This window comes from Hylobates moloch, unplaced genomic scaffold (assembly GCF_009828535.3).
Source record: "Hylobates moloch isolate HMO894 unplaced genomic scaffold, HMol_V3 SCAFFOLD_22, whole genome shotgun sequence".
Taxonomy (NCBI): domain Eukaryota; kingdom Metazoa; phylum Chordata; class Mammalia; order Primates; family Hylobatidae; genus Hylobates; species Hylobates moloch.
Genome location: NW_026652297.1, coordinates 32,184,169 through 32,211,053, shown reverse-complemented (window position 1 = coordinate 32,211,053; position 26,885 = coordinate 32,184,169). Strand labels below are relative to the sequence as shown.

Genomic DNA, 26,885 nt, shown 5'->3' with positions numbered 1-26,885 from the left:
CATCTACTGCTAAAATGAAAAGCATTTAATTACACAACATACGCATGAAAACAAAGGCACATATGACCCCACACAGACCTACTGGCTTCAGCCACTTCTGAAATTGCAAGAGGATTAGGAGAGGATACACACTTATCAAGGTGACATTAAAATTCTTCCGGGAAAATCAACAGGCATAAGTAGACGAAACAATGTGTCTGGAAAAGAACTGTAGTGAGGGCAGGGAGTCAAACAATTGATGAAGCTACAAAAGGTAGAAATTTGGCACTAGAAAGGAAACAGACATATCTATGAAATAGACCCAAATACAAATAAGAATTTAGTTTCTAAGAAAAGTGTCATGTCCAATTGGTAAGGAAGATTGTTTAATGGCCTTGGTATGACTGGTTAACTGTTTGGGGGAATAAAATGGATCCTTACTTTATATCTTGCCCCCAAATAGACTCTTAATGAATCAAAAATTTATAGGTAGTAAGAAAGAAAATGCTAGGCTTGATGGCTCACACCTGTAATCCCAGCACTTTGGGAGACTGGAAGGATTGGTTGAAACCAGGAGTTCAAGACTAGCATGAACAATATAGTGAGATCCCCGTTAAAACAAAAAGTAAAAAATTAGCCATCCATGGTGGCATGAACCTGTGGTCATAGCTACTTGGGAGGCTGAGGCAGGAGGATCACTTGAGCTCAGGAGTTTGAGACTGCACTCCAGCCTAGGTGACAGAGTGAGGTTCTGTCTCTAAGAAAAAATAAATTAATTAGTTAAACAATAAATAAATAAAAAGAGAAGAAAAATCCTGGAAGTCATAGAAAGCATGGGTGCATGCATTTACCATCTTGGACAAGGGAAGTCTAGAATTCTAAGCAGCTCATCCAACCTGGAAGCCAACAATAGGAAGACTGATATATTCCTGTGCAGGCTTAGATTGGGAGCCCTGCTCTCAGGCTGACTCCAGGCACTGAGAAGAGCAGAAGCAAAGTCCAGGAGGAGAAAGGGGAGGTCCCAGGATGGAGCATGGCAAGGACTCCAAGGCTAGAGTTCAGGGTTTGCTCTGATCAGCTTGTGGGGAGGTGGGGGGCTGGATATGTGAGGGAAAGGAATTTAATTTCCATTCAATCACCTTTTGCAGATTAAAGTAGGGAAACACGAAGAGAAGAGAGCTTTAGGATAGGTGATCTCTGGAGACAGGCTCAGGGCACAGGGGGTCTGGTGGGAGACCGTGGCAATACCAGAGCCTGTCCTCACTCACCCTTTGTGGGGATGAACCTGACTACTAGTCTTGTGGCCTTGCAAGTCTCCCAGGATCTCCATTTCTTTGTAAGTAAACTGAGGCAGCTGGGCTAAAACAGCTTTTGCTGATGCCTGTTTTGACCAAAGTTCTGTAAGAGCTATACAATGGAGCCAAATGCCCACCTCTGGGAGAACTTTCTAGATCAAAGAATGGGTAATAGTCTTTTAGGAGAAGACGTGGTCTGGGAGAAGTGGACTCAGAGCTGTCCTGCCAGGCCCAAGATGTATCCCACCTGCTCACTCCTCAGTTTTTCTCTGGTTGCAATATCTCTGAATATCCTTCTCCACCATAAGGAAGTGTATCCATACCTCACTGGGGCTGGCCTTCATGGTGTCCAGTAGAAACTTGTAGATCTGAGGTTCAGGTTTGACCATTCCCACCTGACACGACTCTATCAGGAAGTCAAAGTGCATCTTCAGCTCACACATCAGCTGGGCCAGGCCATCTCTCTCAGCACGGTCGTCCAGCCAGGTGTTGGTAAGGATGGCAGTTGTGAATCCTGAGCAAAAAGCCACCAGTAGATGGACCAGCTACAGACCTTTGCCCTGAAATGCTCCAGATACCCCCAGGGGACTCCAATGATGGGCCAAGCAGGTTGTGCTCACTTTTATCAATCTCTTATGCCCAACTTTCAACCGACAAATTGGAAAAGAATCATCTTGACCCATGAACACCTCTGACACAGACACAAGCATGAGCTGGGTTCATTCAAGGCCCTCAGAAGCCCAGATGGAGAAACTACCCTCCTTCCTCCTTGACAACAGTGGAGCAGCACTTTTACATTCATCAGCTCATTTTGATCTCTACCACCTCAGGGGTGGACAAGGCCGATCCTACCCTCCCAGATTCACAGATCAGCAAAGAAGCTCAGACAAGTTACAAGCCGCCCAGAGCCACATGGTGAAGGTCCAGCGTTCTTTCTAGTCCACGCTACTGAAAACACTGCTTGACTAAATTCCAGAATACCTGCCTTGGCAATCAGGGACTAGGTTCCTATTTCAAAACTGGAGAAGTGTACATAGAGATAGGATTATCCCCTGGCTTTATCTGCCTAACCAACGAGGGTGAGAACTAGGCAATGCTGGAAAGAAGACACTGAAGAGTTGATGGTGAGACTCTTCCCACGCAATAGGAGGGAGGAATTGCAGACATGGGATGGCTCAGCCACAACTAGGTAAGTCTGCTGATAAGAGGGTGGAATAGTTTCAAGTATGCCTATGACAAGAGTCAGGTGTTCACACAAAGTCAACGCCTATGGATGAACTTGACATGTCTTAGACTATGTGACATAATCTGAGCCCTTGTCAGCCAACTCATAGCTTGGACACTCTGATACCCAGAGGCTGAGAAAATCCCAGTTGCTAAAAAGGCCTTGTTTTTTAATCACTGTGACAAAAGATCATGTCATTTGGGTCATTACTAAAGTGCCATTGAAGGGGAGAATGATGCTCACAAGGCAGTCATGGGCATCAATTGCTTTATTAAGTAAAATTCTGCCATTTTTCCAGCTTTTCTAATAGTGCTGCTTTTGCCATTGGATAAAACTTGCTTTGGGGCCATGTTTAAAGAGGATTTCCATCATGGCTCAGAAGACCTGTGATCTCAAAACTCACTTCAGTGGATTCTGACCTAATGCTCCTGAGGGTTCTGTGTGGTCAGGCCTGAGATTGGCCAGTATCAGATCCTTACCTTTCTTCCTGAGCATGAGAGCTGCCTGGAGCATGGGGCGGTTGATCTTTCTGGCTGAAATCGCCTTGTCAAAGATTTCTTTTACAGAGAAATTCTTGGGGAGACAGACTTCAGAGGTCTCGGAGCACTTCCTGCAGTTTTCTTCCATGAGTGGTATCCACTGTCAAAGTGAAGTGAGGGGACAATTTGTATGGCCACTCAGAAAAGCTCTGGCAGGGTCTACTAAATGTAAACATATACATTCCCTGTGTCCAAGCAATTCCATTCCTGGACACATACCCACTGGAAATGCCAACATATGTTCTCCAAAAGACATGGCCAAAAATATTCATAGCTGTACTCTTCCTAAGAGTCCTAAATCAGAAACAACCCAAATGCCCACTAACAGCAGAATGGATAGACTGTATTATATTCGCCCACAGTCATAGCAGTGCTATTCCTAAGAGCCCTCCCTGTCTTAGCCCATGTCAGCTGCTATAACAAAAGGCCAGAGGCTGGGTGGCTCATAAACAGCAGGATTTTCATAGCAATTACTAGAAATTCACTCTAAATTCTGTATGTTCATTGAAAATATAGGCTGGGCATGGTGGCTCATACCTGTAATCCTAGCACTTTGGAACACCAAGGTGAGCAGATCGTTTGAACCTAGGAGCTCAAGACCAGTCTGGGTAACATGGTGAAACCCCATTTCTAGCAATAATAATAATAATACAAAAAACAGCTGGGCATGGTGATGTGTGCCTGTAGTCCCAGCTACTTGGGAGGCTGAGATGGGAGGATCATCTGAGCCCAGGAGGTAAAGGGTGCAGTGAGCCGTGATCATGCCACTGCACTCCAGCCTAGGCAATAGAGTAAGACCCTGTCTCAGAAAAAGAAGAAAGAAGAAAGAATAATAATAAGAAAATATACAGCATTTCCCTCTTTCTTACCTTCCAACAATATTACTGAGGTTTTTTTATGGATTAAATAAAAAGTCAATAATTCAATAATGTTCTTCCCAATAGTTTCATCACAGTTTTCGTTTACCATTTGCCACAATATATTAGCAAGTATGTTTTAAGGTGACTGCAATACTCCCATTAATACAACATTTGCCTTCACAGAAAAGGTGGGTGTTTTCTATTATGGTGGGCCCCAAGTTCGGGGAGATGGGCACGCAGGCAGAGAACGTCCATCCAAAGGGCTCTGTGTGGTGATGTCCCCTCACCTGGGAAAGTGTGATCTCTCCTCTCATAAGCCGGGTAGTGGCACCCTCTGGTCCCCCTTTCTGAAAAGCATCATTCAGAAGTCCTCTGGAAAACACAAAGCACATCAGGAACATTCTGTGGATTTTGTCATGGCAGCACATGGAAACAGACACTGTTCATATTCATTGAGAAGCAGCTACTAGAAAGGCGTACTGCCAGGAACTGGAAAATGCAAACGCAGTTCAAATTGGGATCTTTGCCTGCAAGGAGCCATCCAGCTGAGGACATGAGACCATACAGTAAATCACAGTATGTTCCACGGAGAAGCTGCCCATGGGAAAACACCTGATAGCAGCTTCAACCAGAGGTGCTTCCTACTTTACCATTTAACGGTCAGAACCAAGAGTGGGCACGTGGCCATTACTGTCCTCGTGTGCATCAGGCATGGTCTCGAAGAACTTTTTCATGAGTTCATCTTCTTCAAAAAGAATGGAATATGTTTTTTCTGGTTTCGATTCTGCCTGTCTAGTTTCTATTTTATCTTAATCTCATCTTCTAACCTTTAAAAAGTTTCCTGTATTAGTCTGTTCTCACACTGCTATAAAGAAGTACCTCAGATCGGGTAATTTATATAGAAAAGAGATTTAATTGGCTCATATTTCTGCAGGCTGTAGAGGAAGCATGGCTGGGGAGGCCTCAGGGAACTCACAATCATGGCAGAAGGCAAAGGGGAAGCTAGACACGTCTTACACGGTTGGAGCAGGAGGAAGAGAGAGAAGGGGTAAGTGCTACACACTTTTATAAACAACTAGATCTCATGAGAACTCACTCACCATCATGAGAACAGCAAGGAGGAAATCCACCCCCATGATCCAATCACCTCCCACCAACCCCCTCCTCCAACATTAGGGATTACAACTGGACATGAGATTTGGGTGGGGACACAAATTCAAACCATATCACTGTGTTTAGGCTGGGTTGTATGCCCCCATCCCAAATACATACATTGAAGTTCTAACTTCCAATACCAACAGGATGTGACTGTATTTGGAGAGTGGGTCTTTAAGAGGTAATTTAAGTTAAATAAGATCATACAGGTGGGCTCTAATCCAACAATAGGACTGGTGTCCTTATAAGGAGATTAGGACACAGACACACCCAGAGGGTCAACCATGTGAGGACACAGGGAGAAGAACACTGTTAAACAAGCCAAGGAGAGAGGCCTCAGAAGGAACCAACCCTGCTGACATCTTGATCTTGGACTTCCAGCCTCCAGAGCTGTGAGAGAAAACATTTCTATTGTTGCCATCCAGTCTGTGTTTGCTGTTACAGCAGCCCCAGTAAATAAATACACTGAGTAACAGAACAAATGTATTTATGTGTACAAATGCATTTGTTCTATTACTCAGGTCTGGAAAGTAATTTTAACTGGCTTGCCAATTCCAGATGAATTCCAGTTGAAGTGGCAAGCCAGTTAAAATTACCAGCCCTGAGTAACAGAACAAATATCCCCATCCTGGGAGCTTTATTTCTGATAATAGTCAAGTATACCTTTTATCAGACACCCTCTTGCAGGTAACAGTGGTCAGCTCTGGACCAACTATAAGGAGACATATACCTAATATCTGTGGCCTTGCTCAACTTTTCAATGTCAGCAATGGTTTTCCCATACCTTTGCCAACAGTTTTTGGTTTTTAAAACAGCTTTCTTAAGGTATAATTACTGCTGTGGTCTGAATGTTTGTCTCCTCTGAAGCTCATGTTGAAATTTAATCCCCAATGTGGCAATATTGAGAGGTGGGCCTTTAAGAAGTAATTGGGTCATGAGGGCTCCACCTTCATGGATGGATTAATTCATCCATAGGCTAATGGGTTAATGAGTTAATGGGTTATCATGGGATTGGGACTACTGGCTTTATAAGAAGTGGAAGTGAGGCCTGAGCTAGCACATTGAGCCCCCTCACCATATGATGCCCTGTGCTACCTTGAGACTCTGCAGAGAGTCCCTACCAGCAAAAATGCCCTCACCAGATGCAACCCCTCAACCTTGGAATTCTCAGCCTCCATAACTGCAAGAAATAAATTCCTTTTCTTTATAAATTACCCAGTTTCAGATATCCTGTTGTAAGCAACAGAAAATGGACTAAGACAATTGCATAGCATTAAATTCACGTAGTAGGATGATTCAGTGATTTGCAGTAAATTTACAGTTGTGTAAGCATCACCACATTCCAATTTTAGAACATTTCCACTTCCTCCAAAAGACTCCTGGTCCCTTTCAGTATCTGCTCCTCAGTATTAAGAAGCAATGCAATATTCAACTTCACAATCCTATTGAGCACCTTAGGTGTATGAGGCATTGTACTATGTGCTGTGATGCAAAAGTGGAAAAATATTATGCTATTCATAGGAAGCTCATAGAAGAACAAGGGAGGCAAGGTATAAACAAATAACTACAACACACTAGGTGAGTGGGAAAACAGGGGAAAATTATTTCTTCTTCCTGGAGAATGGGGGATGATAAAAGAAGAGGAACTAGGGAAAGAATATAACTATACAGGAAGAAGATACCACTGAATCTATAAAACAAGGGCAGGTGGTCATTAAAAAAAAACCACTTGATACAACAAGAACATTGTTGGTATTGGAAAACATGAGCTTACTTCCATATCCTAGCCTAGCTCCAGCTCCTCTTCCTGTTAATGATAAGCCTCCTCTAATCTCCCCTACTCAGAAGGAAACAAGCAAAGAAATCTCCAAGGGACCATAAAATCCCCAGGCTATCGGTTATGTCCCCTTCAAGCTGTAGGGGGAGGGGAATTTGGCCCAACCTGGGTATATATCCCCTTCTCCCTCTCTGATTTAAAGCAGATCAAGGTAGACCTGGGGAAGTTTTCAGATGATCCTGATAGGTATATAGATGTCCTACAGGGTCTAGGGCAAAACTTCGACCTCACTTAGAGAGAGGTCATGCTATTGTTAGATCAAACCCTGCCCTTTAATGAAAAGAACGTGGCTTTAGCTGCAGCCTGAGAGGTTAGTATCTTAGTGAAGTAAACGGTATCTTAGTCAAGTACATGATAGAATGACAGCCGAAGAAAGGGACAAATTCCCTACTGGTCAACAAGCCGTCCCCAGTATGGATCCCCACTGGGACCTAGACTCAGATCATGGGGACTGGAGTCGCAAACATCTGTTGACCTGTGTTCCAGAAGGACTAAGGAGAATTAGGAAAAAGCCCATGAATTATTCAATGATGTCCACCATAACTCAGGGAAAGGAAGAAAATCCTACTGCCTTCCTTGAGCGGCTACAGGAGGCCTTAAGAAAATATACTCCCCTGTCACCTGACTCCCTCGAGGGTCAATTGATTCTAAAAGATAAGTTTATTACCCAATCAGCCACAGATATCAGGAGAAAGCTCCAAAAGCTATCCCTGGGCCCTGAACAAAATTTGGAGGCATTATTAAACCTGGCAACCTTGGTGTTCTATAATAGGGACCAAGAGGAACAGGCCCAAAAAGAAAAGCGAGATCAGAGAAAGGCCGCAGCCTTAGTCATGGCCCTCAGACAAACAAACCTTGGTGGTTCAGAGAAGACAGAAAATGGAGCAGGCCAATCACTCAGTAGGGCTTGTTATCAGTGTGTTTTGCAAGGACACTTTAAAAAAGATTGTCCAACAAGAAACAAGCTGCCCCCTCACCCACGTCCACTATGCCAAGGCAATCACTGGAAGGCACACTGCCCCAGAGGACAAAGGTTCTCTGGGCCAGAAGCCCCCAACCAGATGATCCAACAACAGGACTGAGGGTGCCCAGGGCAAGTGCCAGCTCATGTCATCACCCTGACTGAGCCCTGGGTAAGTTTAACCATTGAGGGCCAGGAAATTGACTTCCTCCTGGACACTGGTGCAGCCTTCTCAGTGTTAATCTCCTGCCCCGGATGGCTGTCCTCAAGGTCTGTTACCATCCAAGGAATCCTGGGACAGCCTGTAACCATGTATTTGTCCCACCTTCTCAGTTGTAATTGGGAGACTTTGCTCTTTTCACACGCCTTTCTTGTTGTGCCTGAAAGTCCCACACCCTTATTAGGGAGGGACATATTAGCCAAAGCTAGAGCTATTATCTATATAAATATGGGAAACAAGTTACCCATTTGTTGTCCCCTACTTGAGGAGGGAATCAACCCTGAAGTCTGGGCATTGAAAGGACAATTCGGAAGGGCAAAAAATGCCAGCCCAGTCCAAATCAGGCTAAAAGACCCCACCACTTTTCCTTATCAAAGGCAATATCCCTTAAGGCCTGAAGCTCATAAAGGATTACAGGATATTTTTAGACATTTAAAAGTTCAAGCCTTAGTAAGAAAACGCAGCAGTCCCTGCAACACCCCAATTCCAGGGGTACAAAAACAACGTTCAGTGGAGACTAGTACAAGATCTTAGACTCATCAGTGAGGCAGTAATTCCTCTATATCCAGCTGTACCCAACCCCTATACCCTGCTCTCTCAAATACCAGAGGAAGCAGAATGGTTCATTGTTCTGGACCTCAAGGATGCCTTCTTCTGCATTCCCCTGCACTCTGACTCCAAGGTTCTCTTTGCCTTTGAGGATCCCACAGACCACACGTCCCAACTTACGTGGACGGTCTTGCCTCAAGGGTTTAGGGATAGCCCTCATCTGTTTGGTCAGGCACTGGCCCAAGATCTAGGCCACTTCTCAAGTCCAGGCACTCTGGTCCTTCAGTATGTGGATGATTTACTTATGGTTACCAGTTCAAAAGCCTCATGCCAGCAGGCTACTCTAGATCTCTTGAACTTTCTAGCTAATCAAGGGTACACGGCATCTACACTGAAGGCCCAGCTCTGCCTACAAGTCAAATATCTAGGCCTAATCTTAGCCAGAGGAAGCAGGGCTCTCAGCAAAGAATGAATACAGCCTATACTGGCTTGTCCTCACCCTAAGACATTAAAACAGTTATGGGGGTTCCTTGGGATCACCAGCTTTTGCCGACTATGGATCCCCAGATACAGTGAGATGGCCAGGCCACTCTACACTCTAATCAAGGAGACCCAGAGGGCAAACACTAATCTAGTAGAATGGGAACCAGAGGCAGAAACAGCATCCAAAACCTTAAAGCAGGCCCTAGTACAAGCTCCAGCTTTAAGCCTTCTCAAAGGACAAGACTTCTCTTTATACATCACAGAGAGAGCGGGAGTAGCTCTTGGAGTCCTTACTCAGACTCGTGGGACAACCCCACAACCAGTGGCATACCTAAGTAAGGAAATTGATGTAGTGACAAAAGGCTGGCCTCACTGTTTATGGGTAGTTGCAGCAGTGGCCATCTTAGTATTGGAGGCTATCAAAATAATACAAAGAAAGGATCTCACTGTCTGGACTACTGATGATGTAAATGGCATACTAGGTCCCAAAGGAAATTTATGGCTCTCAGACAACTGCCTGCTTAGATACCAGGCGCTTGTGTGTGGCCCTGAACCCTGCCACTTTTCTCCCAGAGGATGGGGAACCAATCGAGCATGACTGCCAACAAATTATAGCCCAGACTTATGCCGCCCGAGAGGATCTCTTAGAAGTCCCCTTAGCTAATCCTGACCTTAACCTATATACCGATGAAAGTTCATTTGTGGAGAATGCGATACAAAGGGCAGGTTATGCCATAGTTAGTGATGTAACAGTACTTGAAAGTAAGCCTCTTTCCCCAGGGACCAGCACCCAGTTAGCAGAACTAGTGGTGCTTACCTGAGCCTTAGAACTGGGAAAGGAAAAAAAAAATGTGCATACAGATAACAAGTATGCTTATCTAATCTTACATGCCCATGCTGCAATATGGAAAGGGAGTTCCTAACGTCTGGGGGAACCCCCATTAAATACCACAAGGAAATCATGGAGTTATTGCACGCAGTGCAAAAACCCAAGGAGGTGGCAGTCTTACGCTGCCGAAGCCATCAGAAAGGCGAAGGAGAAAAGGCAGAAGAAAACCATCAGGCAGACGCTGAGGCCAAAATTGCTGCCAAGTGGAACCTCTCATTAGAAATACCTATGGAAGGACCCTTGGTATGGAACAACCCTCTGCAAGAGATTAAGCCCCAGTATTCTCCGACCGAAACAGAATGAGGACTTTCACAGGGGCATAGTTTTCTCCTCTTCAGGTGGTTAACAACAGAAGAGGGAAAGGTACTCATACCCAAAGCCAGCCAGTGGAAAATACTTAAGACCCTCCACCAAACTTTTCATATGGGTATTGAGAACACTCATCAAATGGCCAAATCCCTATTTACAGGGCCAAATCTCCTTCGGACCATCCAACAAGTAGTCAAAGCCTGTGAGGTGTGCCAAAGGAATAATCCCTTGGTCCATCACAAGGCCCCTCTGGGGGAACAAAGAATAGGGCACTATCCAGGAGAAGACTGGCAGTTAGACTTCATCCATATGCCTAAGTCAAGGGGATTTCAACACTTGTTGGTCTGGTTGATACGTTCACAAATTGGATGAAGCCTTGCCCTGCAAGACAGAGAAGGCTCAAGAAGTGGTTAAAGTCCTAATTCATGAAGTAATTCCTAGATTTGGGCTTCCCCAAAGCTTACAAAGTGACAATGGTCTGGCTTTTAAAGCCATGATAACTCAGGGAGTTTCCAGGATGCTAGGGACACAATATCACCTTCACTGTGCCTGGAGGCCACAATCCTCAGGAAAGGCCCATACAAGACCTTGTAACCACCAATACTGACTACCATCTTAACTTTCCAAGCCCCTTTATGCATCCAACACAACCTGTTATCAGGCCTGCCCCTGAGGCATCTACTATCCCATCAGTGTAATTATACCCTATAACTTCAAGCCCCAACTGATCATAGTAACTCCTGAGTCACCCAAACAGCTCCATTCAGATGGCTTGTCTGCTTCTCAGGGCCCCCCAAAATCATCACCTCCTTCTCGCTTAACAAACAGTCTGGGTTTTGTAATGTCAAACATACTCCCTGCATGACCATTCACCCCTGGACTCCCTGCAGCAGTGCCCCCACCACTAGTGAATGCCTTCTTATCCCCTTTCAATTACTCTCTTGAATGGTTCCTAGTAGATACAAAACGGTTTTTTCTCCAGTGGGAAAACAGAACACAGGGAGCCACTCAGTCTGCTCCCAACACCCTTTCCAGCTGCTCACCAGAGCTACCTTGGCAAGTACTCTAGGAGTGCGGGAAAATGAAAACAACAAACTCACACACCTTTTTAACATACACAACCAGTTCATTCTACCCAGCCAAGGTATATTCTTCTTATATGGAACTTCAACCTATATCTGCCTCCCCGCCAGCTGGACAGGCACCTGCACCTTAGTTTTCCTAAGTCTCAACACTGACATTGCCACAGGAAATCAGACCCTATCAGTGCCCCTCAAAGCTCAAGTCTGTCAGCACAGGACCATACAACTAAGACCCCTACTTATAGGGCTAGGAATGTCCACTGCTACAGGAACCGGAATAGCCAGTTTAACTGGCTATTCATTATCCTACTACCACACACTCTCAAAGGATTTCTCAGACAGTTTGCAATAAATAAATCGATCCTTACTCTACAATCCCAAATAGAATATTTGGCAACAGTGACTCTCCAAAACCGCTAAGGCCTAGACCTCCTCACTGCTGAGAAAGGAGGACTTTGCGCCTTCTTAGGGGAAGAGCGTTGTTTTTAAACTAACCAGTCAGGGATAGTACAAGACGCTGCCTGGCATTTACAGGAAAAGGCTTCTGAAACCAGACAACGCCTTTCGAACTCTTATACCAACCTCTGGAGTTGGGTGACTTGGCTTCTCCCCTTTCTAGGTCCCATGACAGCCATCTTGCTATTACTCATCTTCGGTCCCTGTATTTTTAACCTCCTTGTCAAATTTGTTTCCTCCAGGATCGAGGTCATCAAGCTACAGATGGTCTTACAAATGGAACCCCAAATGAGCTCAACTCACAACTTCTACCAAGGACTGCTAGACTGACCCACTGGCCCTTTGACTGGCCTAGAGAGTTCCCCTCTGGAGGACACTACAACTGCAGGGCCCCTTCTTTGCCCCATCCAGCAGGAAGTAGCTACAGTGGTCATCACCCAGGTCCCAGTAGCAGGTGGGGTGTCCTGTTAGGAGGGGGGATTGAGAGGTGAGGCCAGCTGGACTTCCTAGGTCGAGTGGGGACTTGGGGAACTTTCCTGTCTTACAAGAGGATTGTAAAACGCACCAATCAGCGCTCTGTAAAATGCACCAATCAGTGCTCTGTAAAACGCACAATCAGCAGGATTCTAAAGATAGCCAATCACGGGGAGGATTGAAAAAAGGGCACTGTGATAGGACAGAAATGGAACATGGAAGGGGACAATAAGGGAATAAAAGCTGGCCACCCCAGCCAGTAGTGGCAACCCACTGGGGTCCCCTTCCATGCTGTGGAAGCTTTGTCCTTTCGCTCTTCACAATAAACCTTGCTATCGCTCACTCTTTGGGTCTGCGCCATCTTTAAGCGTGTAACACTCACTGCGAAGGTCCACAGCTCCATTCTTGAAGTCAGTAAGACCACGAACCCACCGGCAGGAACCAACTCTGGACACAACTACAGTCTCCAACTCCTGGGCTCAAGCAATCCTCCTGCCTTAGCCTCCCAAGTAGCTGGGGTTACATGCATGCACTAATGTCTAGCTAATTTTATTTTTATTTTTGGAGAGACAGAGTCTTGCTATTTTGCCCAGGCTGTTCTTGAACTCTCAGCCTCAAGTGATCCTCCCACCTTAGCCTCCGAAAGTACAGAGATTACAGGCCTTTCCCTCAAGCTACTTGCCATCTCATCTTCCTAACTATATTAAAAGCAAAGGCTCCGGACATGGACCACTGAGGTTGGATTTCTGGCTCTGCTCTTTAACAGCTATGCGATTTGGACAGCTGGTTTCTTTCTGTGCCTCAGTTTCCTCATATGTAAAAGGAGGATATGAACAATGGCTTCCATGCCTGGCCTTCTTTTTCACTTTATAAATAAGTATACTTCTCTCCTTTCTGAATGTAGAATACATTGTTTGTAAATTTAGAAGTTGGAAACTACAAAAAAAAAAAAAAAAAGAGAGAGAAAGAAAATCATTACATTATTCCTAATCCCGTTTGATGTACTTTGGCCTATTTCTTCCAGGCATTTTTCTGCATGTACCTTTTTTCCATAGCTGAAACCATATTGTATAAATAGCTTCAGATTCTGGTGGGCTGTTTTTTTCATGTAGTAGAACAGGTATTTTCCCAAGTCCCTGAGCTCTCACTCTGCACACCCCATCTACCATTTCCCAGTGATGTGGCTTTGGGCGGTTGCTGCAGTTTGCTATTACACAAGTAAACCTGCAACCCACACCTGGGGAGAGAATTTCTGCTCTCCTGAATCTCAGCTGGCATCTTTTAAGCGCCACCCCATTAGACAGGACGCAGCAGCAGCATAAAGCTCCGTAACTCCTCTCCCTTTTGGAAAAGTTCACAGAAAGCAATTTTGGAGTCCTTGGCAACGTTTAATTATGAATATTTGGAAAGACAACGGACCTCCTCATATGCACTGGGACTTCAGGGCCAGGTCTTCAGTTTCATGATTCGCATGATTTGCAGGGCTCCGGCACGGGAGCAATCTGAAAGCAGGGCTGCAAGCCCAGCGCGATCTGCCTCCTGAGGCCCAGACCCACTGCGGCGGCGGCGCTGGGCCCCCTTACCTGGGCAGCGCCAGGGCCTCCTCCGTGCGGCCGAGGACGCCGAAGACCGCTGGCAGCGCCAGCACCCCGTCAAGGTCGAACACGGCTGCGCGCAGCGTCATGGCGGCGGGTCTGCAGCCTAGCACCCGGACACGCAGCTAACCCGGGAGATGCGCGAAGGCCAGGGCGCAGGACCCGCCCAGCTTGGCCCGGCTCTGCCCCGCCCCTGTCCTGGCCCCGCCTCCTCCCCACGGAGCCTTAACGGGGCTCCGCCCCCTGCCCGGGTTAAGGCTGGACTCTGTCCGGCCGGGAAAGAGGCAGCGGGAGGGGCACAGGAAAGGGAGTCAGAGGGAGAGGTAGAGGAGGCCGGGAAGGCGGAGACCCCAGGCTAGAATCTCGCCTCTGGATGTAACGCCTTCTACTGTCTCAAAGGAAAGTCCAAAGTCGCCTATGCCCCCTCCCCACGCCCCTGCAGTAGCTGATTGAAGAGGCAAACCCAGGCCCAGGCCTTCCTGGACGGGCTGACGGCTCCCTGCGAACTTGCTGGACTTGGAATGCCTGGGAAAGAGGCTACAGACCGTGTGTGTGTGTGTGTGTGTGTGTGTGTGTGTGTGTGTGTGTGTCAGCACATCCAGTGACTTTTCTAGATTCAGAACATGAGACCATGTGTGCGTGTATGTGTGTGCGTGTGTGTGTTGGCATATCCAGTGACTTCTATATTCAGAACATAAGACCGTGTTGGGGGTCGGGGGGAGGGGGCATATCCAGTGACTTTTCTAGATTCAGAACGAAGGATCACAGATCCCTCACTATCCTGACCACTCCTCTAGGCACGCTCTTCTTTGCCAAGGCAAATGTGTTTCTAGAATAAAATATGATGTTCCAGCTATGCTGTGCCAGCCCAGAATACTTCGATTTCAATCTCTTGTGTAATGAGGCTTAGAAGAACTAAATGTTAGGCTATTATTTTCCTTTTGTACATGCTACTTGTAATAATTCTGTCTTAAAATGTGCGAGGTTTTTAATCACCGATTTCCACACTATTGGCTCATCTATGTTTCTAGAAAAACTAAAACTTTGGCTGGGAGTCCTTGAGCTGTTGTAGTGCAGCTCCATGCATTAAAAACCATGTCTTTGGTGGAGACCAAACAGTGAGTGAGGCCTGCAACAGTGGAGAATTTACTCTTGAATGTGTCTCTGTGGATATATCCAAGACACCCTCCACCATGACACGCAAATTCGTGAAGCGTTCCATATTTTTATAAATCATGCTGCTATAAAGACACATGCACACGTATGTTTATTGCGGCACTATTCACAATAGCAAAGAGTTGGAACCAACCCAAATGTCCAACAACGATAGACTGGATTAAGAAAATGTGGCACATATACACCATGGAATACTATGCAGCCATAAAAAATGATGAGTTCATGTCCTTTGTACGGACATGGATGAAATTGGAAAACATCATTCTCAGTAAACTATCGCAAGGACAAAAAACCAAACACCGCATGTTCTCACTCATAGGTGGGAAGTGAACAATGAGGGCTCATGGATACAGGAAGGGGAACATCACACTCCGGGGACTGTTGTGGGGTTGGGGGAGGGGGGAGGGATAGCATTAGGAGATATACCTAATGCTAAATGACGAGTTCATGGGTGCAGCAAAACAACATGGCACATGGATACATATGTAACAAACCTGCACATTGTGCACATGTACCCTGAAACCTAAAGTATAATAATAAAAACAAACAACAACAACAAAGAAGAACCTTGTGAGAGGTTGTCAGATACCTCACTGTAACTGGGAGGTCTACAACAGTCTCTGGATCTAGCAATCAACAACAGGATTGACCAGAGCCGTGGGTTTCCTCTGGGCTGTTTGCCCTTAGCAAGCTGTGCTGTTGCTTCCTTCTCTAGCTTGGTAACCTCTTCCAGGCTCCTGCCTGGAGCAGTTATTAGTGTTTTCTGAGATTCTTGCCAAAGAAGCAGAGAGTGGCCAACACTGCCAAATGTTACAGGAAGAACTGAAAAAAAGCTGTCCAATTTTGGACTTGGATGACACTGGATGTTTCAGAATACTTTTTGTGGGCCCTTTGTGGTAGAAGCTAGATTACTCTGGATTTGAAGACTGAAAGATTGGCAGAGAAGGGAATACAGCAAGCTAGTTTCTCGTGAAGTTAGTTGATCTCAAAGGTATAATTTAATTTTAAAAAATAGAAAGCAAATTGCAGCCTGACCTATATACTATGAAACCTGTTAAATCTCCAGATTGGGCTTGGTGGCACACACCTGTAATCCCAGCACTTTGAGAGGCTGAGGTGGGAGAATTGCTTGAGGCCAGGAGTTTGAGACAAGCCTGGGCAACAAAGCAAGACCTTCTCTCTATAAAAAAATAAAAATAAAATATTAGCTAGGCATGGTGGTGTATGCCAGTAGTCTCTGCTATTCAGGAGGCTGAGGTGAGAAGATCACTTTAGCCCAGGAAGTGGAGGCTGCAGTGAGCCATGATTGTGCCACTGCACCCCAGCCTGGGTGACACAGCAAGACTCTACCTCCAAAAAATAGAAAAAAAAAATTAAATCTCCAACTTAGAGTTTCCTTTGGGCTCCAGACTTGCCAACTTCTTACTCAACATCTTGCTCAACATCAATATCCAACTTCTTACTGAACATCTTCTCTTGAGTGTCTAACAGGCATCTCAAATTTAGCATGGCTAAAACAGAACTCTCGCTCCATTTCTACTTCCCACGCCTGTTCCTCCTAGTGTGTTCCCTGTCTTACAAACTGGCATCCCCATTGACTCAGTGGCTCAGTCCCGAGACCACGGAGTTGCTTCCAGATCCCTGGCTCCCAGCCAAACCATATGTTCGTGTTTCTAGTGGTGGCCCGCTGATTGAGGCAGAGATAGCAGCTTCTAGTTCTATGGTGGTGTTTTCTGGGAGTCCTTCCTAAAGGCCCAGTCTGGAGCTCACTCCTCCACTCTGTTCAAAGATTGTGTAGGCTTGCAGTCTCTCATCTTAAATCCATTTCTTCTCTTTCTGTTTAAAATAACTACAGTGATTTCTGTTGCCTGCATCTGAATTCTGCATCTGGCACAGTATTGCTTATGAATACATAAATATAATTATACAAGCAGTAAAGTGTAGAGGAACGACATACCTACAGAACTAGATTTCATAAAGCCCCCTTTTGAGAAGAAAAATTTAAAAACATAGAAATATGAGTTTTACTTTCCTCTTTGGTTAAGAGAAAGCCATGAAGCTATCACATGGACTTTTATTTATTCAGGAGCGGTTAACTTGTAAATAGCTCTGGTGTGGAATATTTTATAATGCCTTGTGAGTTACAGAACTTTCTGGCTGAATTGCTTAGGCAAAGATTAAAGGTCTCAATTGCATTTCACTGCACTTTGCCCTTTTTCATGGTCATGCTTCTCCTGTGTTTTCTGCTACTAAGGTACAGAGAGATAAGGGCTTACCCAGCAGGGCTATGGGAACTGGGTGGCTTTTTGAAATGTAAATCCTAACCCCTATGTCTTCTAATTTTAATATTTATGAAATATGTTTTTGGTGATAGCATGAATCATAAAAGATGGCTAATGTAGTAGTGAAAATTTATAAATTACACCTGATTTCAATCACTAAATTCATAATGAATGTACAGTGACTTCATTAAGGTTTATTTTGGGTTTTCTGCCATTCCTATGCCTTCTGCAACTTCCTGCTAGTCCTTGATTGTCCAACCCTATTTTATAAAATCTGTTTAACCACTAGGGGTTGAGAGGGAAGACTTTACACTGCTGCTTCTCTCTACTGTAGATACTTTAATGGAGCTCAAAGTAAAGCTACCTCTGGCAGTTTTCTAAACCTACAAACCACTTGAAGTTTTGTCCTTTTTTCAATGCAGCAAATGAACGAGTGTCTTTCATTCCATCAACAAATATGTATCGAGCACCTTCTATGTGCCAGGCACTGTTCTAGGCACTTGGGATCAATTGTTAAATAAATCGGACAAATATAGGGGCCGTCAAGGATCTTCCATTTTAGTGGAATAATGAATTCAAATAGCAGTGGCTGGTGGCTTCTGGAGCAGTGAGAAGAATGAGATTGGGAATAGTGGTGGTGGCTACTTGCCATTTTTCTTATTTGTCATTTTCCAGCTTCCCAACATCTATAACCTTTTCTTACATACAGAAAATTCCAGCCGGGCATGGTGGCTCACACCTGTAATCGCAGCATTTTGGGAGGCTGAAGCGGGTGGATCACCCGAGGCCAAGAGTTGGAGACCAACCTAGCCAACATGGGGAAACCCCGTCTCTATTAAAAATACAAAACTTATCTGGGTGTGGTGGCACGCACCTGTAATCCCAGTTACTTGGGAGGCTGAGGCAGGAGAATTGCTTGAACCCAGGAGGCAGAGGTTGCAGTGAGCCAAGATCATGCCACTGCACTCACAGCCTGGGCAACAGAGCAAGACTCTGTCAAAAGAAAGAAAGAAAAGAAAGAGAAGAGAAGAGAAGAGAAGAGAAGAGAAGAGAAGAGAAGGGAAGATTCCATCTGGCAGTGATGAAGTTCTGCTTCAGAGATACACAACATCCTTTGAACATCTTCTATTTTGATAGTTCTCACTGTTTGAGAACTACTACTGTTTTGAGTTCTACTTTCTCACAGTAGAATCCACAAACAACATGTTGCTCAGGCTTCCTTAATGCTGGCCAGGTGCACAGGCTCTGCCAATTGGGCACACTTGCCAGGGATTTGGGAATGGGGATGGGCAGCCCAAAGCCACAGCTGTGTGAGCAGGAACTTTCTTTCGGCGAAGGCAGAAGCAGCAACATCTAATTTTTCTGGGGAGGCTGTGATTGAGCTTCTCCGCTCTGGTCCTGAGTGTACTTGGTGCCCACGCTGGGGCACAGCGGTGGCTTTGTTAAAATTGCACCAAGGTGTGGCCTGAGGTCACTGTGCTGTTCTTGGCTATACAGTTTCCAAAGCTGCATCTCTTGTCCTCCCTGAGATTCTGTGTGTTGTTAATGTCCTATAGTAAGCCCCTTTCTGCTTATATGGCTGAGAGGAAGTTCTGTAGTTGTAATAAAAACCCTATAACGCATACCCGCCTTATGAGTGTTGGTAGAAGGAAGAACTGCATCGACTGCAGAATTTGGAAATGCCCTGTGCCCACTCCCCAGACTGCCTGGAAGTGAGAGTGAAGGCCTGTGAGCTCCATTCAGCAACTCAGGTGCACCAACCCAGCCTTTACAGTGGGAGCAGGTGAAGGAAACAGGCCAGAGGAGAAGGGTGTCGGTCGGCAGTTTCAAGGGCAGCAGCAGCAGCGGCCAGGGTCCCTGGCTGGCAGGGACGGTGCAGGCTCCGAGGCCCTCAGGCCCAACTGCAGCAGTGGTGTCTTACAAGTCCAGGTCTGTGCTATGAGTTTGGCAATGACCTTGCTCTTGTTTTCCAGGCTTAGTTCTCCAAGCTCCCAAGGGCCCTCACATATCCTGCCCTCAAATTCTGTGCTTAAGTCAGCCAGAGTAGGCACTTCTCACTCTTCACCAAGTCCAAAAACCCTTCTACTGTGCCATCTGGAAATTTCTGGAACTTGGTTTTATTATCAGCATAATTCACCATTTCCTCAACCTCTTTTCCATTCTCTTCCCCTCCTGCTGTACCCGAAACGTGGCTCTCTCCTGAGGAAACTGCTTTCTTTTTTTTTCTTTTTTTTTTTGAGATGGGCTCTCACTGTGTTGCCCAGGCTGGAGTGCACTGGCATGATCCTAGCTCACTGTTGAGAGCAGCAGGAGGCAGCCAAACGCCTGGGCAGATAGGGGCAGGTCCCTGGTGAAGCCCCACCTCCAAGCCGAAGACAGTTTAAAGCCTGAACACCAAACTACAAGTTAAATCCCCAAACCGGATTGAGAATTTGTCTTCCTGTTTGGCACACTTTCCTCAGATTGTTCCCACCCTGCACCTATTTGACATATACCTACCCTTTCCTAATTTGTTTTCTGCATTGTCATGCCTACCTTTGAGTGGTGTCTTCACTTTAACCTTTTTTGCATACTCACAAACCAATCAGCATGCACTCCCCATCCTGAGTCCATAAAAGGCCCTCGACCCAGCCACACAGGAGGACTTTCCCACCTTTGGGTAGGGGGACCACCCCCGTGTCCCCTCTCTGCTGAAAGCTGTTTCGTCACTCAATAAGAGTCTTCTCCACCTTTCTCACCCTTCAATGTCCAGCATATCTTCATTCTTTTTGGGTGCAGTACAAGAGATTGGGAACCACCAAACATGGGTATAAGCTATAACACAGGCAAGCTGAGGCATGCCAGCTTAGCCAAGCGGGGCCTGTGTGGGGTGTCGCTGGCCAGAAGTCCCAAGCTTGCAAAGTGATTGAGAAGAAAAATCCTACATCACTGTAACCTCGAACTCCTGAACTTAAGTGATCCTCCCACCTTAGCCTCCTGAATAGCTCAGACTATAAGCATATGCCATTGTGCTTGGCTAATTTTTAAATTGTTTGTAGAGATGGGGTCTTGCTGTGTTGCTCAGGCTGGTCTCAAACTCCTGGCTTCAAGCTCCTGCCTCGGCTTCCGAAAGTGTTGGGATGACAGGTGTGAACCACCATGCCTGGCCCCCACCGCATACCTGGCCCCCACGGCACGCCTGGCCCCCACTGCATGCCTGGCCCCCACCGCATGCCTGGCCCCCACTGCAGTCTTTGCAAGTGCTCAGTGTTCTCTCCCCTCCTCCCCTGTGCCACTGGGCAAGGACAGGCAGCTGTCCTTCTTGGTCCTCATCACAGCTCCTGAATTGTCCCTGAAGACCCACTAATTCTACTATTCTTCTCTAATCCGTTTTCTCTCCTAATCTCCTAGAAGACTATGTAAGCTCCCTTCTCTGCTTGCATCTCCAATACTCTCTCCCCTATCCTTACTCTCAGGCAATAACTTTTCTTCCTATTTCTTTGAGAAAATTGGGACAATCAGAAAACTTCCACTGTATCCCAGCCCCCTGTCAACCCACCTACCTGCACCTAGGCAGATTCTCTGCTGCCACAATGTCCAGGCCCCACCACTCTTAGCCGAGGCCAGCTTTCTACTGAGGCATTAGATTTGGTGCGCCTGTAGGCAAGAGAACAATGCCCATCTCCCACATTCTTGGTTATCTCCTCATGGGATCATCTCATTCTCATACCAACAAAAATAACATATTTAGCCCACATTTCCCTCCAGTTACCATCGTATTTCTCTCTTTTAAAGAGAAAGTCTGTGAGAGAATTGTTCCTACTTTTTATCACTAAGCCTTCTTGGCCCATTCTCCCCTGAACTCATTGAAATCATGCTTTTGTCTTTACTCCTTGCTGAAAGTCATCTTGCCGACATCCCAAAAAAACCTCTACGTGGCTAAATCCAAAGGTCAATGGAAGTCCTCATGGCACCTGACCTATCAGAAGACTTTGGCCCCGCTGCTCCTCTCTCTTCCTTAGCAGGCCATCTTTCCTGGCTTCTGAGATCCTTTCTCGCTTGGCTTTCATCCTCTCCCCGAGGCTGCTCCTGCCTGATTTCCTTTGCAGGCTCATCATTGTCCTAATCTCTAAATAAAAAGTTGGTCCTTGGACCTCTTCTTCTTCTTATCTACAATCACCCTTTTGGTGATCTTGGCCAGTCTCTTCTTCCTAAATGAGTTCTTTTGTAGTCTTCCTCACATGTGGCCTCTGGCCACAGTCAACTGCAGGCAGATCACGTGGGTCTCTTGTTTCCATGTCAAGAGGGCCTCAGAAAGGTGACAGCCATGGGGAGGCTGCAATGCCCCATTGCCCCACCTGTGTCAGAAACAGCAATGACCCCCCTTCTCATCCTCCTGCAACGTCTCTACATTGTTCTCTATTGAGAAAGCATAACATCGTGCACACTTTGAAGGAGAAACACTTAAAGAGATATATTGAAAGTGCATTCAGAAGTGAGGCAACTAATTCGTAACTTCCCAGGTGGCTAAAATTCAAGCTCAAATTTCAATCCTGTGATTTGCCCAATTATTGCATTACTTAGTTCATAGCACTGACTGGAAGAAATGAGACTTTAAGAATTGGGGGGCCGGGCGCGGTGGCTCATGCCTGTAATCCCAGCACTTTGGGAGGTTAGGCGGGCAGATCACCTGAAATCGGGAGTTTGAGACCAGCCTGACCAACATGGTGAAACTCCATCTCTACTAAAAATACAAAATTAGCCAGATATTGTGGCACATGCCCATAATCCCAGCGACTCAGGAGGCTGAGGCAGGAGAATCGCTTGAACTCAGGAGGCAGAGGTTGTGCTGAGCCGAGATCGCACCATGGCACTCCAGCCTGGGCAGCAAGAGTGAAACTCCATCTCAACAGCAACAACAACAACAACAACAACAACAAAAAGAATTGGGAAGATTTCCATGATAAATGCCATGGAGCCTTCCTTATCAATGAAAAATGTTTCTCTTTCTCTGCCTGATGAGCCTGTTCCTGCCTAAGCTGAAAATCCTGTCACATCCTTGCCTGAAGGATACACCACACACCCCAGGTAAACCATTTTTCTTCATGATCCACCCCCTCCCTGCCTTTAGACTTCAACTAGAGTCAGATCCCCACATGTCCTGGCAGGTAGGCATGGGAAAACCTGAGAAGAAAGATAAAACACAACCCCAAGCCTGCAAGATTCTGCTTGTTTGTGGTCACAATCTGGTGAATATACACAGGAATGGACTCTTGAGGTCCTAGACCAAGGACAGAAAGTTGAAGTAGAGTTTGGCTGACAGGGGTGTGCTTTCTAAAGATTTGGGTTTAGTCTACAAAGTCGAACAGCTGCAGAAAGTACTCACAGTTTGCTCAACTGGTAGTCCATGCAAAGTGAAGATGAGATGCCAGAAATTAGTTCAATGTAATGGAAGACTTGGAGGAACAGGAATATTGGAATGGATTTCTTAATATATGACCTGCTCACCTTCCTCTTGATGTGGAAGGACTCATCAGAGACTTCTTTTTCCAAGACCTTGAGAGGTGCATTGGTGAGGAAGAACCATCATCTCAATTACAGGAAAGTGTGGGAAGTGGTTTGAATCTTCCGTCCCAAGGTTAGAGTTAGGGAAACTTCTCAGTACATGGCTGTATTAGTCCATCCTCACATTGCTGTAAATACCTGAGACTGGGTAATTTATAAAGAAAAGAGTCTTAATTGGCTCACGGTTTGCAGGCTGTGCAGGAAGCACGGCTGGGGAGGCCTCAGGAAACTTACAGTTATGGCAGAAAGCAAAGGGGAAGCAGGCACGTCTTCACATTGCTACAACAGAAGGAAGAAGAGAGAAGGGGGAGATTCTACACTCTCTTAAAACACCAGATCCTGTGAGAACTCACTCACTATCATGAGAACAGCAAGGGAGAAATCCACCCTTATGATCCAGTCACCTCCCACCACGCCCTACCTCCAACATTGGGGATTACAATTTGACACGAGATTTAGGCGGCAACACAAATCCAAACCTATGAATTGCACACGTCCATCATCCGTCTGCTGAAGGAGGAAGCAAGAGGAAGCTGTGTAGTGCCCCCTACCTAACAAAACGATAAATGCCATTAATACAATGTCTCCAGAGGAATCCCAAGGATTAGGGCCACCAGCAAAGGATGTAAGGATGCAGAAGTGGTAATTTTGATGATCTCCAAATGCTACCTAAGGTAAATGGGTCTCATAGAATGTCAGTGGTTCATTGTAAACTTAAGTGATTCCGATTACAGAAGCTGTTCCCAGTGTGGCCCGAATGCTCATCTTCCCAGTAGCAGTGGCAAACTCTGGTCTCTGGACGTGCTGGCAGAGCCTAGAGGTTCAAATTATTCACTTGGTGGCAAGTTGATTGTAGTGAATGCCTTACATGCTTGAGAAGGCAGCAATCTGGCTTTTGTGGAATACAGTAGATGCTTATTCTGGGGAATGGCTGGAGAGGAAAGCAATACATACCTACTCTAACCTCATGATCTGTTACTACAAGGAGCACTGTACCTGTCTGTATTTTCTTACTGGCTTTGCTAATTTATTTCATATTCTGCCCACCCCATTACCTTCTATGTGTGTGTTTTGGATGAATGTTATGATTTATTCCATAGAAAACAGAATTTCAAGATGGCACATGTGTCAGGAATTAGAGCAGGAGGCTGGACTTGGAGCTGGATGGTCACTGGTGAGACTTGGGGTTCTATCCCTGTGGAGTTAGGGTGGGGTTAGGGGAAGGCTTTTTGCTTGTGTGAGGAATGGTTGCATTCTGCTAGACTCTGTATTTGTATGTTTGGCATCCACTATGTGCACGGCCAAACTAACAGCCAACGTTGTTACATCTCCCCTGCGATCAGCTTTTGCAGGTGCACTACAGTTATAGTACAAGCCCTCTGCATAATCTTGACTCAATATCCCCAACAGCCCAGTTTGTCTAACTCTCACACACCGAGCCAGTATTCCTCCTGCCCCAAATCACCTCAGAGCTAGGTACTGGGCAATTAGAGACCACTCCTATAGCCCAGAGCCCACCAAGATTATTCAAACTATCTCATCGCAAGCTGTTTCCCTGCACTGCCCCGGCTCTCCCAGGGCAACCTCATAAAGGCTCGGGGCCAAGCTTCCCACATTGTGCCCTCCACCTCCTGACACTCCCTGGTGCTGCTCTGTGTGGCCTTGTGGGGATGTGCCACCCCTCCTGTTTCTAGGGATCTGTGAGTATAAACTCCCTCCTTTATGACAGTCACTTCTGTGTCTGCATGTCTTACCAAACCTGATTAAAACAAATTCTGGGTGCAAATTTTAGGACAATTAGGTGCAAACATTTTTTTTCAAAGTGTCATGATGGAAAATCGAGTGTGCACTGATGTTAGGAGCCAAAGAGCTAGATTTCGGGTGGTGGGGAGGGGGGTGCTTTCCAGCATTGAAACAACTTTCAAATATTTCAGGAATGTCCCCCCTCTTGAAGTGGTCAGAGCCCACCTTCCACATAGAAGCTCAAAACCTCAGATTCCTGCTTCCTTGGCCTTCCTGGCATCTGGTTTGGGAGCACATGCTTTAATCAGATGCATCTGTTTCGACCTTTGTATGCAGAGCTAGTGACACAAAGGAGCAGGGCTGGAGGAGAATTAACTGTGGCAGCGGTGGCAGCAGCAGGGACGACTGCTTCCAGGGATAGCGGTGACAGTGGCACCCATGACGGTGCCAAGTTCACATGCAGCTCTGTAGCAGCAGGACCCACTATGCTGGCCGCGGGGCAGAGGCTCCCCTCTTCTCCCTGCTCTCCAAGCAGCCCCTCCAGCTTTCTAGGTGCTTCTGTGAACCACCCGTTGTTCCTCAATAAAACCATTCTCCACTTAAAGTAATTGGTAGGTTTTTATTGCTTGCAACCAAGAATCCTGATGGATATAAGCTGTGATTTTCTTTTCTTTCCTTTTTTCTTATTTCTTCCCTCCTTCCCTTCCTTCCTTCCTTCTTTCCTTCCTTCCTTCAGTCTCCAGATGAAACATGTATACATCTAACTTTATATATATATGTAAATATGGTAAAATATTAACATTTATTAATTATGAATAGTGGAAATACGAGTGTTTATGGTTTTTTGGTATTTTATGTCTTTTAATTCTCTCAAAAGGTGATGCTAGCAATCGCATGCACATGTGTACACACAATGTATGTGTGTGTTTGTGTTTATTTGTGCTAATCGACTCCTCATAGTAAACTTACGAGGCAGGAGCCATTGTTCACATCCTCTTTTTACATCTGAGGAAACTGAGGCATAGGAAGCTGAAGAGGCCTGTCCAGGATTATGCAGCTGTTCAAGAGCAGAGCTAGAAATTCAACCTCAGCAGTTTGTGGTCGGGTCATGTCCAGGGCCTTTGCTTTTAACAAAATAAGGGAGATGAGCTAGCAAGTAGCTTGAGGGAAAGGCCAAAAGCGAAGAGTGTTTTGAGGGTGGGGGATGAGCTTATTTAGGGGCTGAAGGGAAAGAACGAGTGGGGAGGAGAGGGAGGGTCTGAGAAAGCCCAGGCTGTTAATAGATGGGGTGATGTCAAGATCACAGTGGGCCAGGATTCGCCATGCACAGGAGGAGACAGGAGTCCTGATCTGATGCTAGACAAAAGGAGGCTTCACTGGAAAATCAAAGGCAAGGTCACCTGCAAGGAGGCTGAGGGGGTGACAGAGAAGCAGCCACACCGGGTGGCTGCGCAAGTGACCGGTGGTCCTCTAGGGTGGTAGGGGGAGGGGTCTCACAGGGGAGGAGGGCAAGGAGAGAACCGTAGGCTGGCTGGCCGGTAGCTCTGTCCTTACTCCAATTTTTCCGACGCTATTTACTGACTTAGAAGGTAAATACATTCCAAGGTTCTTCAAGTTCTTTACAACTGGGCTTGTTCCAAGGCTGGAATTTGTGAAGTGGATTCACATACAGTGAAGCTGTATTGACAGACAGACCCAGGACCCAGGACCCAGAACCTGTGGGTGCACTCAGGGGCCCCAGGCAGTGATCCTGGAGCCCAGGGGTCCAGAGAGCAGGGAAGGGAACATCGTGGTGACTGGACAGAGGAAGGGCAGAGCTGCATCTGTCCCTACTGGACATAGGCTGGAGAGTCACAGGCTCCTCCTCCTTCCCCTCCAGAGAGGCTGTGTGTGTGTGTGTGTGTGTGTGTGAGAGAGAGAGAGAGAGAGAGAAAGAGAGCAGCGTGAGCCTGTGTGCTTGTGTGCTGAGCCCTCATCCCTTCCTGGGGCCAGGCTTGGGTTTCACCTGCAGAATCGCTTGTGCTGGGCTGCCTGGGCTGTCCTCAGTGGCACCTGCATGAAGCCACTCTGGCTGCCAGAGCTGGACAGCCCCAGGAAAACCCACCTCTCTGCAGAGCTTGCCCAGCCATCCCCGGGAAGCCAAATGCCTCTCATGTAACTCTTCTGCTCGACGGGGTGTCTCCTAAACCCTCACTCTTCAGCCTCTGTTTGAAATGAAGTGACTGAGCTCTA

The 26,885-nt window shown here is 46.3% G+C and overlaps 1 protein-coding gene across 6 annotated transcripts in view; it reads right to left on the bottom strand.

Annotated features, from left to right (window-relative positions):
• The window catches only part of EPHX2 (epoxide hydrolase 2), an 86,159-nt gene extending 72,096 nt beyond the window's left edge, over positions 1 to 14,063 (bottom strand). For 4 of the 6 annotated variants that reach the window (XM_032144139.2, XM_058433576.1, XM_058433578.1 and 1 more), the window contains exons 1-4: positions 13,897 to 14,054; positions 4,186 to 4,270; positions 2,979 to 3,138; positions 1,598 to 1,788 (exon numbers count right to left, since the gene is read on the bottom strand). In XM_032144139.2, the coding sequence (XP_032000030.1) occupies positions 1,598 to 1,788; positions 2,979 to 3,138; positions 4,186 to 4,270; positions 13,897 to 13,997 (537 nt within the window). In that variant the 5' untranslated portion in view covers positions 13,998 to 14,054. Of the gene's footprint in view, positions 1 to 1,597; positions 1,789 to 2,978; positions 3,139 to 4,185; positions 4,271 to 13,732 lie in introns of all 6 variants that reach the window. The other 2 variants (XM_032144138.2, XM_032144140.2) reach the window with 2 other exon arrangements.
• Between the last annotated feature and the right edge of the window lie 12,822 nt (positions 14,064 to 26,885).